The sequence below is a fragment of the Branchiostoma lanceolatum genome, chromosome 2, assembly GCF_035083965.1.
Source record: "Branchiostoma lanceolatum isolate klBraLanc5 chromosome 2, klBraLanc5.hap2, whole genome shotgun sequence".
Lineage (NCBI taxonomy): Eukaryota > Metazoa > Chordata > Leptocardii > Amphioxiformes > Branchiostomatidae > Branchiostoma > Branchiostoma lanceolatum.
In genome coordinates, this window is record NC_089723.1 from 34,503,580 (window position 1) to 34,517,971 (window position 14,392).

Sequence of the window (14,392 nt, forward strand, 5' to 3'; positions counted from 1 at the left end):
GCAGTATGCATGGCCAGCATTTTTTTTAAATAGAGACTATAAGCGTAGTAACAAGAATTAAAGCGACAACACATGGTATCACAGCCAAAGTCTTTTACTCCTGGAAACAAGAAGTGCACAAAGAGACACTAGGGTTGGTAGCCTAATATCACTTACAAAGTTGGCAACTTGTACGTAAATGCCGCCATGCTCATAGCAAGCATACATTTTCAATGTCTTTTACTTTCATGTGATAGCCACATAGTAATTCACTGCCTTGTCCTAAATACATTCACATGTCCTGGCCTCCTATCAATGTGGAACCAATGCACATAACAAGGAAAATAAACAATGCGGGAAATCAATCTCCTTATCTGATTTAATATGAGAAGTTACCCAGTAGTAACATAATGTACCTCACACATTACATTATAACGGAGAAGTGTTAGAAATACTGTACATGTAATTTTGATACATTGAGAAAACATCTGTCTCCAAAGTACAATAAAAATCAATGTCAGGAATATTCTTTATCCACTGGCATATAATGTTAGCCCTAAGGAATGATTGCAAAGTTACACAATGTCAAAGCCAAGTGCACAATTACAAGTACACATCAATTTTCCAAACCTAAAAGCTATCACTGCAACATCATTCACCAAACCATACATACAGTCGTACTTTACCACATATACCTTGCAAACATAAAGAAATGTTTCAATATTAACATTATATCATTACTATTTACTAGTATGCTCCCATAGCTCATCAACAAAATACAAGTGAGTATGTAAAAATGTGGAATATCTATTTTTCATGTCAACCATTGCTTACCATATCTACCTGTGTTATAAGTTAGTGTACAGATGTATTGAAATCATCAATACTAAAATATTTTTTCAAAAACTCAATCAATACATCGTATTGTCTGTAGTTACCATTTTCATTATTTTATATCTTTAAACTTCAACAAATAACGGTCTCATCATACCATTAACTCTTACCACTCAAGCACCTATTGGAAGATAAATAGATTTCTGGCAGAGCAAAAACAAATTGCGTGATTCTTGACATACAGTTTTGGCACAAAATGACAATACATGCACCTGTTACATTACATTGACATTAGTGGTACAAAAATAGTTAATAAGACATTGTGTACATTATTCAACACCTCTATGTCTTATTACTTGTTACTGCATTTGCAAATTTTCTTCATAGCCTTCCGGTGCTTGGTAAAACTCACTACAACTTAGCATAAAGTTAAAGTAGTGCGGAATACAGAAAATACAAACACGTAGTTCGAGAGTTGTACAGAAATAAAACCAAGATAATCACATGCTCTTATCATAACATGCAAACGATGGAAGGTCAGAGCATGTCTTATGGTTAGCATGAAAGCTCATCTGTGTTGGTAGAATCCACAGTTGTACAATTTAATCTTTGTTCCAACACAAAGGAAACACTCACCAGGAATTTTCAGTCGACATCCATCAGAAGTCTAGAGAACGCAGACAACTCAGTACCTTAAACAGGGACAGGGGGTGTCACTATCTCAAGCCTGTATATGACTGTCTCCTGTCACGTGATAATCAACATCAAGTCACGTGACAAGAGACCTACAAGACGGGATCTGACCGTAATACCGGGTTGACCAAGAGACAGAGAGTTTGTCTCGAAAGCTCTCCAGAGCAATCTTTTTTATGTTGTGAGTAATGATTAAATGTTTGTCAAAAGTACATCAAAAGTCTGATTCACTCCCGAAGTCATCACGCTTCCGGATTCCGGAAAGTCAGTGCAGTGAATCAGACATCTGATGAAGGGTGGCCAGATCGACTGAAAATTCATGGTGGGTGTTTCCTTTGAGTTGGAACAAAGCTCAAATTGTACAACTACATGTATGTCTTATGATGTTTTCCTACAGATGACTCTTCACGACGTCAAACTGCATCTGAGGGGTCATGCCCAGGATGTGCCGCTCAAGGTAGGGGTTCAGGAACATGCCTTGTGGGTCCAGCTTCTCTCGGGTGGCACAGAACTTGGAAAACATTGGGTACAGCTTCTGGAACCGCTCAGGATTCACCTTGTGAGCCTGGATGTAAAAACATACAACATTTGTACATCATTTCCCACTAGATACAAATGAAAATTTCCATCTAAAACTGCACTTATAATTACAAATGTCACAAGCATTGAAAAGTTATCCATTTTAAGCCTTAGACTACTTGAACACTGATTGACATGTAACATTTACTAACATAATTTTGCCACACTGAAAAGATACGTCCAAACAGATTTCCAACCCAACGTCCCCTAGTATAATGCACTCCAGTATATCTAAACTGTGCATACCTGGGGGATGGTGCACTAGAGATCTCTCAAACCCACTGTTTTTCAAAGTGGTTGATTTATGTAATCCAGCAGATTAATGTTACTGAAGGTTACAACTATACAAAAACCAGAGGAAGCTGCTAGAGGACCCAAACCCACACCACGTCTTCATTACACCACAAGCTATCTGCCACCAAAAAATCAAGACCACAGCACGTCCAGGTCAAGAGATACAAAAATGGAATTTCTGCTGCAGTACCAAGGTCACATACCAGGGGGCCCAAAATCGACCTTGAATTTCGGCTTCACAACACCTGCCCACATACCAAATATCATCGTAATCCATGAAGAGGTTCTTGAGTTATGCTGACTACAGTTGTCCGGAAACACAAACAGACAGACAGACAAACAGACAGACAAACAAACAGACAAACAGACACACCCAAAACTATATCTCCATTTTTCATGGAGATAATAACCCACCTTTGCCCAGTGGGGTTTCCCTCCAACCTTCAGCATGACACTCTCATACATGTCCCACCAGGCATCCTTCGGAGTATCCTTTCCATACGGCCTGGAACAATAACAACATCATTCAGTCATTTCAATGAGCTTACAGAGCCTAATTTAAAAACTAGACATAAGTATTTGGTAGCAAATACGAACAGGTTCGTAGGTTCGTACATGTATTTAAGTGTGATTTATGTCAAGGAAAAAATTGTAAGCATCTGGCAGAATTCCAAAATTGTGCCTTAAGTATCAAGCAACTCAGCGGTATTGAAGCTTTGACTAGTGATCCATGATAGTATTGCAGCCTAGCTTGAACCTGTAATTACAATCAGAACACCTTTCATTGTGTACCTGCACAACATCAAGGAGGTTAAAATAGGACCTCCTTGACAACATTAAGATATGTGTCAAAATTCAGTCTTCACATCTGTCCTTGCTCTACTTCACAGAAATGATATATTGCCAGAGAAAACAATATTGTGACAAAGAATTCATTCAAACCAGCCTCTATATCAAACTATATGTAGTGAACTCTCAAGTACCTGTAAGAAATGATGTTGATGTAACAATTGTCCTGTTGGTAGCAGGGGCTAAGGTAGATGTCATCTGATCGGACAAAGCGAACCTCAACCGGGAAGTGAACTTTGTGTTCTGGGTGTGACTTGACCCACTCTTGTAAAGTTAGCAGCACGTTTGCAGTTTCACTCCTACACAGACAAAATAAAAACACATTTGGTTAGTGGCCATGAAGATTAGGGAAACATACAATGCATGCATGTGCTTATACTGAGTCTCTTACTAACAATGGAATCCTATATATCATATTCCACTAGATCTAGAAACATCATGCAAAAAAATATACATGGTTATTGCATCTGTCAACATCTGCAAGGTCAAGCTTTCACATATGCAAACCAGAACAAGCTGCTATGAGGTTTGCAGTGATCGTGCCTGTTGGCATTTTGTTTGTGTCCTTTCGCTGCATTTTGCTGCTTGCAATTCTTTTAATATTAGAAAAATTTGTCATTTCAGGCGACAAATAGGTTTTTCCAGATTTTCAGTGTCTTTCCAGATTTATAATGTCGCCTGTTAAAGACACACCCAAAACAATACCTCCACTCTTGGAGGTCATAGACCCTGAGGATGGTAACAGACTGGTACAAATGTAGGTAAAGCAGTCATTAGAACCATACCTTGGAAAAGACCACTCTGTCACATGCTGCTTGAAGAGACACTCAAAGTTGAACACCTTGTCGCTGCGATCCACCCGCTCTGAGGGTACAGCGTAGATGTAGCTGTAGTAAAACTTGTTGATGTAAGGCAGGAGGGATGAACAAAATGTACTGTGGAACAGGGAACAACAAGGTAAGCCATGAACATCTAGTACAGCAATTTTAAAAGGTTTGAGGGTGAAGTTAATGTTATTTCGTAGTATTGAAAAACCTGCATAAGAGATCAAACAATCTGTAGGACGTAGTTATTTTTTATTTCACTTGATCTATTTCTTTATTTATCCTTTTTATTTGAACTTTATTTCAAAAATAGAATATACACATGTATAACATGCAACAACAAACAGTGCATTATAGTACATAATAAACTTGTAAATGTATAATGTATTGCCTATGTTAATATATAAATATATAACATGCAAACACATACAATGCATTATACAATGTACATAACAAACTTTGTTATGTATTATGTATTATGTATTCCTTATGTTTGCATGACAAAGGTTATCAATAATAATGACATGTAACAGAAAGATATGATGGTTCATTCTTTTGCCAGATTGGTGTCAATTAACTCTTATATCGAAAAATGTAAACTATCGTTATCAAGTTGAGATGTCAAACGATAACATGACATCTGATAAGTATCAAATACATGTGTATACACATAGTAAAGGATTGCATGATGATAAAATATGTTTCTAAATCTTTACAAAATCAGCTTTCTTACCTCAACCACAGGAGAAACTCCAGTATGTAGTAGCCCACAAAGTAGTCCCAGAACCAGCTGGTACTGGTCTGCACCGGCTGCAACATACACATAAAATATTGAAACTGTTAATGCAACATACTTAACAAATAATCATAACTATAAAACTACTTTCAGTTCAAAGTTAGGTCCAAAAAAGGAAATTGGAACCATCCCAGCATTCATTGCAACACACATTTCACAATACACATCCCAGATGGCGGACTGAGACCAAAAAGCACCATAGACTTGTCATGTTACCTTTGACAGTGTAGCAACTGTAAAATTTGATCAGCGAATTTTCTTTTTGCACCACATTTTAGTTATTTGCAACTGTTATGAACCCACTAAGACACATGTAAGACCATTATTTAGTAATTGTAACCCCCTATCATGAGAGTGGAATAGTCTAAGGCAGCCTCGTTCTGAGAAAGACCCATGCTGGCATTCTATGTGTTGGAATCTTGGGGGTCAGGAATAAACCATGTAGCTCCACAATCCCTCTGTCTTGGCTCCCTGTATCTGTGTCCAATGACCTCAACATCGGTCCATAACATATGGCGTCACGGACAGGATTCACAGTATACTATGGGTTGCCAACATCTCGTACAACGTGGAGGAAGGTATGAATTGTATCCAGTCTCCAAACTCCACTGACAGCACGGGTGGTCAAGTTGGCTTGTCGATCTCGTCGGGTGGAACCAGGCTAGCGAATGCGGCACTGTATCCAGTCTCCAACGTCCACTGTCAGCAACGGGCGGTCACGCAAGCTTCTAGTCGTCGGGTGGATCAGAGAGGTGAATTTTTTGCTTTCCATCTCCAGAGTCTGCTGACAGAACGGTTAGTCAAGTACGCTGCCGAACTCGTCGGGTGGAATCGGGAGCGAGAGAATGCAGGGACGTGTCCAGTCTTCAGGGTCCACTGCCAGCAACGGGCGGCCGAGCAAGCTTCCAGTCGTGGGGTGGGATTGAGAGGCCAAGGAACATTCTGGAATCTTCCATCGTTAGTTTCAGGGATCGTGTGCAAGCTGAAGACTCCCAGAACAATATACTCCTCACCAGACTCTACTGTTGTATGCACCATCTACAGACTGTTCCCTGTATAATCATATGCTGGCGCAGGGACATTTGACTCTTTACAGTGAGATTTACCCCTGAGTTTAATCTGTGTTTAACTTTTACTCGTCTGATGTAACATTGCTTTGTAAAGTTCAGTTTTGCCATGCCACGTGGCCAGAAATCATGCCCAGACTTGCTCCTTTGTCTGGTTGTTGTTGTAATGTGAGTCTCAGTGACCCACATGTGGTATTCATTTCCTGTTTCACTCACCATGGGCTGCTTATCACAAATAACAGAGTACCAAAGAAAACACTTCTAAGTTTAGATACTGCATCAATATTGTCCTCATAACATGCAAGATGTTGCTCGATACATTCCTTTGATTGATTGTAAGACTCTTCAAGTTCATACTATGGTAGCCGATTGTGTTTCAGAGTGCCCAACATTCAATCTGGATCTCTTTCATTACGAACTGGGTCAATTCAGAAGCGTATAATGCAAATGAGCGGTCTGGACGTAGACAGGCGGAGTTTATTGACTCTCGGCTAGGTGTTAATTACTATGCTAATCCCCACAGCACACACTGCCAGCCCTGAGCTACACCTCCCATTATGTTCAACAAATCTCCCTATAACATGTATAAGTCGAATTTAGACTATTTAAGTCTTTCCCCAACTGAGCTAGACATACCGTTATGTTTGAAACACACGTCCGCTAATTGTGGTATTCAGTCTCCCTATAAGTTGAGTTTCCTCAACAGGGCTCACCAAATCCATTCTTGAGCTAAACCTACCGTTATGATTGAAACACACGTCCGCTTATTGTGGTATTCAGTCTCCCTATAAGTTGAGTTTCCTCAACAGGGCTCACTAAATCCATTCTTGAGCTAGACCTACCGTTATAATTGTGGTATTCAGTCTCCCTATAAGTTGAGTTTCCTCAACAGGGCTCACTAAATCCATTCTTGAGCTAAACCTACCGTTATGTTTCAAACACACGACCGCTAATTGTGGTATTCAGTCTCCCTATAAGTTGAGTTTCCTCAACAGGGCTCACTAAATCCATTCTTGAGCTAGACCTACCGTTATAATTGTGGTATTCAGTCTCCCTATAAGTTGAGTTTCCTCAACAGGGCTCACTAAATCCATTCTTGAGCTAAACCTACCGTTATGTTTCAAACGCACGACCGCTAATTGTGGTATTCAGTCTCCCTATAAGTTGAGTTTCCTCAACAGGGCTCACTAAATCCATTCTTGAGCTAAACCTACCGTTATGTTTCAAACACACGACCGCTAATTGTGGTGTTCAGTCTCCCTATAAGATGAGTTCAGACTATGAAAGTCTTTCCCCAACAGGGCTCACTGAGGCCGACCCTGAGCCAGTCCTAGCTAGAACTTTGGCAACACAAATACCATGGTTGACGTAAAGATAGAAAGAAACCATGACAAAGTAGAAAGCCCGACAAAAACGCCTAAAAACACGTCAAAAACCTGCCGGACCCACTCCTCTGCTTGGAGAGTAGTTGATTCCTGCCATGGGGCTAGGACGATCCGCGTGTGTGGCCAACACCGCTTCCCACGCTAAAGTGACCACTCTGAGACAGATGGCCCGTGATATCTACGTCACAGGAAAGGACGTCACAGGAAAGGAGAGAGCTGATTGGCTTCACTATTGAAGCGAAATTCCGTCACCGAACTGTGAAGGAAGACCATTGTTTAACTCTCTAATGAACGCATGTGAATACAGGAGACCGCTTTACTAATCTTCAAGCATCCACTGTTCCCAAATCAGCCAGCTAGAGAAGCTCCAGTCAACCAGAGAACCTCCGGGATTGTAGCACACTTCGTAATGATTAATTCAAGGATACAAAGCATTGGTATTTGCTCCTTGGTATTTGGTGTCTTTGGTCTAGAGTCAAGCTACCACACGGTTATTTGCTAGCGCCAAGGTGCCAATAGCACTCCGCACAGCGGGGGAGCCGCAGAAACTGCGGTTTTCCATAATACGCTTCTGAATTGGCTCAGTTCGTAATGGTTAGCCAGGGTTTGTTGTCTGAAGTATTGATCGCTACACAATAGTTTTTGCCATGTCTCTTACATCAAACTCCGTCCTAATATTTTACATGTTGCTCGATACAAATCCTTTGTTTGATTGTAAGACTCTTCAAGTTCATACTATGTTAGCCGATTGTGTTTCAGTGTGCCTAACATTCAATCTCGATCTCTTTGTTAGCCAGGGTTTGTTGTCTGAAGTAACTCAAATCGCTATACAATAGTTTTTGCCATGTCTCTTACATCAAAATCTGTCATAATATTTTACATATTGCTTGATACGATTCCTTTGTTTGATTGTAAGTAAGACTTTTCAAGTTCATGCTATGGTAGCCGATTGTGTTTCAGTGTGCCCAGCATTCAATCTGGATCTCTTCGTTAGCCAGGGTTTGCTGTCTGAAGTAACTCAAATCGCTACACAATAGTTTTTGCCATGTCTTATTTTACAACATATTCTGAACATGTAACAAAGGTACATACACTGTCTTGTTTACTGCAGTTTGATATAATTCGTGTGTAACGATATACCTGATATGTAGATTGTAACTAGTTAACTTAGTGGCTTCATTTGTTTATCATTCTTCGAATTGACCTTGTCAATCCTCTTGTGGAAGGGGAGGCATGTTATGAACCCACTAAGACACATGTAAGACCATTATTTAGTAATTGTAACCCCCTATCATGAGAGTGGAATAGTCTAAGGCAGCCTCGTTCTGAGAAAGACCCATGCTGGCATTCTATGTGTTGGAATCCTGGGGGGTCAGGAATAAACCATGTAGCTCCACAATCTCTGTCTTGGCTCCCTGTATCTGTGTCCAATGACCTCAACATCGGTCCATAACAGCAACTACAGCAAAATATTGTCAACTAAGCCTCTTTGAGGACGTGAAGTACAAGTAGAAGTAGTCAGTTCCACAGCTGTAGAAGTTAACAATCTTGACAGTCTTTGCAAATAGCTCTAGCATTGTGTACTGTCTAGTACAAGTCAATGGTATGTCAAGATAAACAAAGATGTGATGATTTTGCAGACATAGAAAATTAATGGGGTACCTTTTTTGTCCTGTTGGAAAGAAATGCCACCACTCCATTGGTGTATGGATACCACATGAACTTAAAATGTTCATTCTCGTCCAGGTGTTTGTCTAAATTACTCAGCATCTGGAAAAGAAATACAAAACATTGATAAAATCATGCCGGCAAGTGAAAAATAAAATCAACATCTCATCCGATAAAATGCTTTCACACACAATTGTTTTTCGGGTAAGAGTCAATTTAACGTTACACTAATCTGGCAAAACAATGACCCATCATAATCATTTTGCTTCCTGTTACAAGCCGATACTATTGATCACCCTTGTCAGTGATGATATACAATCAAGTTATATTTCTTCTCTAGTCCTGTTGATACAAAAATATTGCAATCATAAAAGACCACCCACGGCGTTGAGACCGGTGGCGTTTTTTGGTGTGCTTGTTTGTTTATTTGTTTCCTTGTGTGTTTTTGGTTATTTGAATGCAGTAGAGTAAATGATTTCTACATGCTATTATAACTGACAGGAAGTTAGGATGAAGGTCCCAGAATAGGTTATCTCATTTCCTGTTTTCAGCAAGAAATTCACAATAATGACTAAAAAAAGAAACTCACAAAAATCGACACATTTCACAGAGGTATGAGATCTTAGATGAATTGTTACCTTATCGAGTGAGCAGCTGAACTGAACACTGTGTAGATTGAAGGCGGGTTCACACTGGATCTTGACTGTGAGGATGATTCCCAGGGAGCCCAGACTCACCAGCGCTGTAAGGAACACGTCTCTGTTCTCCTCACGAGACAGCCTCAGCACTTCTCCTGAAGCTGTCATCATCGTCATCTCTAGAACCTACATACAGGATGGGAGAGTTGACATCTAAATTTAATTATATATCTTAACCTACAAGGGTACCAGCACAAAGTGCAATGCTACATCTATATATACAACCAATCATCCCTAACTGGTGCTCAGCTTAAACTTAAGTCTTACAGATTTTTGTTGACAAATCTAAAAGGGGTATCAAAAAATCTGATAATCATAGTACAAAAAAGTTGGTTCAAGATGTGGGAAAAAGGCAAATTTGATGTCAATGTGAATACTACTATTCGATAGTATGGCAGAGTCCAACAAAATATGTTGTAATAAAACTATAAAAAGAACATAAAATACCTTTTAAACAGTAACTTTTGTGGACAATATCTTTCCCAGGGTATATATCAGAGAACATTTTTCACATACATCTAACTGTTATAGCAGTTTTTGTTACACACACACAAAAAAGACTTACATGTGTGGCAAAGATGCCAAATGTCTTGCCTGTGCCATGGGTTCCAGTGGAGATGACCCCTGCAGCAGAGATCTCTGACACTGCACCCTGACTAAAGAAGGAAGAGAAGTTTAGTACTACATGTCCTGTGAAAATTTTTAATTCATAGCAAATCTTACAGTCTAAAATAGCATGACATATAAAAATCATGATGTTTGGAAATTATCATTCTGTGAATATAATAGCTGTTAACGAAATTGAAAATGAAATATTAACATTTCTAAAAACATCACCTCCTGTCCTAATTCTGAACAGAATGTTTTAAAATGACATATGTATATCCTTACTTGGAAATGGCCATGTTGTATTTTGGTAGCACTTCCTCATTCAACTCCTTGAGCAGGATTCCTGACTGGACTGTCACTACACAGTTCTCCTCATCGACCTACAGGACAGAGATGGAAACTGGTTCAGAAAGTTGTCGTGCAACAAAATGTGACTGTGTTGATTAGCATATCTCATCCAAGGCTGTTACCTACCAGCAACTCTAGGTATGCTACAACTGAAAGACATTCAAACAGATATCTTTGTTCCCTGCTGACTTATGATTAATCAATACAGGTCTTAGGTCTGGGGAAAAAAGTTGTTCCTGTATTTCAATGTACTTGACCAAACCTATCGAAAACCTGCAAACCCTATTGCTAGCCCTTTCTGGGGGTTGACAACTGGTAAGGGATGTAAAAGTTTTTTTCAGGACCATATAATTGAAAACACAACATTGATTTTTCTCAGCCTTATGAGTATAAAGTTTGCAAATGTTTTTTAAGTTTTTGTTCCTTTGATTTAGAGTTAGGGGAGGTGTTTCTTTACACTGACTGCCAAAAGTTGGTGACCAAAGATCAACCTGAATGTAAAGGTCCTTGATGTTAACATGTTTGCATACTTTATGTCAAAGTTACCTTCAACATCAATACTAGTGACAACACTATAATGTTACAATACAAAAGGGTACATCAGCCTTTGTGTAATGATTTTTGTCTTGAATGACAACAGGATACCATGTTTGCTGTAACAAGCAGATCTCACATGCATGGTTGATTTAATTCTATCAAAAGTCTGCTGAAACAGACAGGATTAGTATGAACTAGTATGCAAGAGAAGGGGGTCAACTGAGGAGGAGGAGGAAGAGTATACCTTTGAGGAGAGAGAAGAAGAATATCAACACAGCTGAGAAAATGGGAGTTCTTACAATTAATGAACTAAAAACTTTATTGGATATGCTTGAGGGAAGAGGATCTAGGTAGTTATTGGAGTCATTACTCCTCTAACGCTCTAAGAAGAAAAAGAAGAAGAAGTATGAAGTTGACACATACCTCCAACACCTGTTTGTACTTGGCCAGACTGATCATGTAGTCTGTGGTACAGGCTATGTCTGACGGGGAGTGTCCGAACCCACACACCTTCACATGCTTACTGTCACGTCTGGCTTTGTCCAGGATCTTGGATTACAAAGATTGTAATTTTTCATTTTGTGTAAGAAATAAATTCATTTATCTATATTTGATCTGATTGGTTAGTTCCCATCCATGAATAGTTCCATCAGGTTGGTAAGTCATTAAATAAAATTAAAAAGACTCTTTGTACACAAGCAAGTGATTTATTTAACCAACGTTTTGGTGACCATCTGTCACCTTCCACAGGACAATTCTGACTGGTTCACATAGCACTGCAGTACAGGTGTCGCTGCTTATATAAGTTATAGTTTCTTATAACAACTTGGGCAGGGCTTACTTTCTAGACAAATTAAGATATAAATTTCAATTTTTAAAAATTCACTAAAATCGAGACGGCAAGAGCAAATGATGTACAGTGTTTCTATTTCTTTCCTTAACAATGTTTCTTTTTGAGCTCAGACCATGGATAGAGTAGTTGCTTGTTCCTAACATAACCTTACCTGTCTTATTTCCTCTGTAGTAGTGGGCTCGAAGAACAGCTCTGGCTCACAGGAGAATGTCTTGGCCCAGTTGGTGAACTTTCTTCCTGTCTGCCCTGTCATCTAAAAACATGAGAAGAAAGACTGTGTTACAATCAACAATTTTTCTCTCACTGGTTCCTGCTAATAAGTATCAGCATGGGGGATCTAACAGCACTTAACAGTAAATTCAGTAGAGCCGGCAACAGTTAAGGATGATTCACATAAGTGCAGTATGCTAAATTCATGAACTTGGCTGCCAACACCCACACAACCGGATGCTGTGACATTTGGGCAATCTGGCATTTGACCAAGCAATATAAACAATTTGCCTAATTACAATGGTTCAAGATTACAAATGCTGTGCTACAGAGAATTAAGGGACTAATTACCGTCACGAGTAATTCAGGGACAATGTTACGTTAGAGCGAGCTGGCTTAAACGGTGCGTTAAAATAGCTCGCTATGCCTCACAGTCACAGCTTTTGAAAGGCATACATTCCAGTTCAAGTGTCAACCACACCCACCCATGTTAAAGCTTCTTTTGTGTATTTGTGTACTAATGCAAGCAATGAGCTTTTACACAGAGCATAAATAAATGTTTACTTTACAATTTAACTTTCTGCCAACTCAAGTCATCATGCAGACAAAATGTTGAGTAGCAGTCATCAAGAACTGTCTGTCGACCAGTTAAAGTAATTCAACTTTTTTCTAATTCAATGTCTGCTGATAATGCCCCATTTTTTGTCACTGAAAAATAATACTGTCCCACTGAACCAACCAACCACATTAGACGTTAGAGGAGTACCGTTAGTTACATAATTTTAATCATTCAGCATTGTGACTGCAACTAACAGTTAGAAGAATCACATTTGTACATGCATTTAGGATACTTGATAATAATGACTTCTCACGATCGATATCTATATTAGGATTTATCGTTATTGTGTGTGGAAGGTTAAAACAATGTTTATTTTTGCTGTGTCATGCACACACGCACAAACGCCGTTTTACGTAACCACATGCATGTCAAATGCTGCATGCATGCTTCGTGATGAGTTGACCCACTAAACCAAGGAGGGAATATTTAAATGGGTCAGACAAATCATCACATGGTACCACTCTTACGTAAACGTAAATTTATAACAAAAAGCATAATTCACAATTATACAGCAGGTATGTGAATAAACATCCTTCAACTCTGTCTTGAATCTTTTCAAAACATTTCAAAATCAAATTTTCAAAATCATTTCCCCCTCAGTGACCCAGCTTATGGTTTGTCCTCGTCCTCGTCGGTTCACGTTTTCATAACGTCCGCGACCGGTGTAATTAAGCATGCTGATCATGCGTTCCTACCCCCAACATGAGCAACAAATCATCGTAAATATCGACACGAAAGCTAGAAGACTCGATCTGGCTTGTTTAAATGTAGCTATCTGTCTTTAAACGTGTGAAACGCTGTCAAATCTAACGCTACTCACCACACCGTCTGCATCTCCCGCCATGATGGCACTTGAATGAGCGTGGAAAGAAGGGGGCGTGGCTGATTAACAGCTGACCCGGTTATCTGATGTGCTATTGGTCGAAATAGCCTGACCCGATTACATGGCTCGAATGTAACCAATGGGAAAATAAGTACGTTCATTTGTTAGGGGGGTTTCAATCATTATTGCAGGAGGGGACATTTATGTAATATCGTTGTGTCGCTGCCTTTATGCAAGGACTTTATGTCCTTTACGTAATTATGCTCGCACAGAATGTGTGCAGGTGACTCAACTTTGGTCAGCTTTCTCGACTTACAACATGTCTGTTCTCTTAGCAAGAGTTCAGAGACCTCATACCCTTATGAAATATTTTAAACATGTAGATCTTACATATTTACATAAGCTATGCATGCATATGATATGTACAACTTTAACTAATGTTACAGGTAACCTGTGACCTTTAACTAACTTGCACATGTCACAAGTGTGAAATTACTATCATCCACCACTAAGATGGATTATGGCACTTTTGCAAATTTAGGCCCGTATTTACATCATTAGAATATTAATAATGCCTGCCATAAATTACATATGTTAACATTATTACCTGTCCTGTTGTGGAAAGCACTGGGATTGTAGAATTTCCTCATCCAAGCTGCTTGGAGGCCCAAACCTACACCAGTTCTTCCAGTGCATTTTAAAGATGCAAAAATGCACTACCAAGGTC

At 39.3% G+C, this 14,392-nt stretch overlaps 1 protein-coding gene across 1 annotated transcript; it reads right to left on the minus strand.

The window, feature by feature from the left end:
• Positions 1-78: 78 nt before the first annotated feature.
• Positions 79-13,783, minus strand: LOC136428797 (L-gulonolactone oxidase-like). The gene is made up of 12 exons (XM_066418551.1): positions 13,663-13,783; positions 12,165-12,266; positions 11,584-11,709; positions 10,558-10,655; positions 10,232-10,322; positions 9,607-9,792; positions 8,963-9,070; positions 4,786-4,862; positions 4,014-4,163; positions 3,363-3,527; positions 2,794-2,884; positions 79-2,071 (listed from the first exon to the last, which is right to left on the minus strand). The coding sequence occupies exons 1-12, from the start codon at positions 13,684-13,686 to the stop codon at positions 1,898-1,900; spliced, it is 1,392 nt and encodes a 463-aa protein (XP_066274648.1). The 5' UTR covers positions 13,687-13,783; the 3' UTR covers positions 79-1,897.
• Between the last annotated feature and the right edge of the window lie 609 nt (positions 13,784-14,392).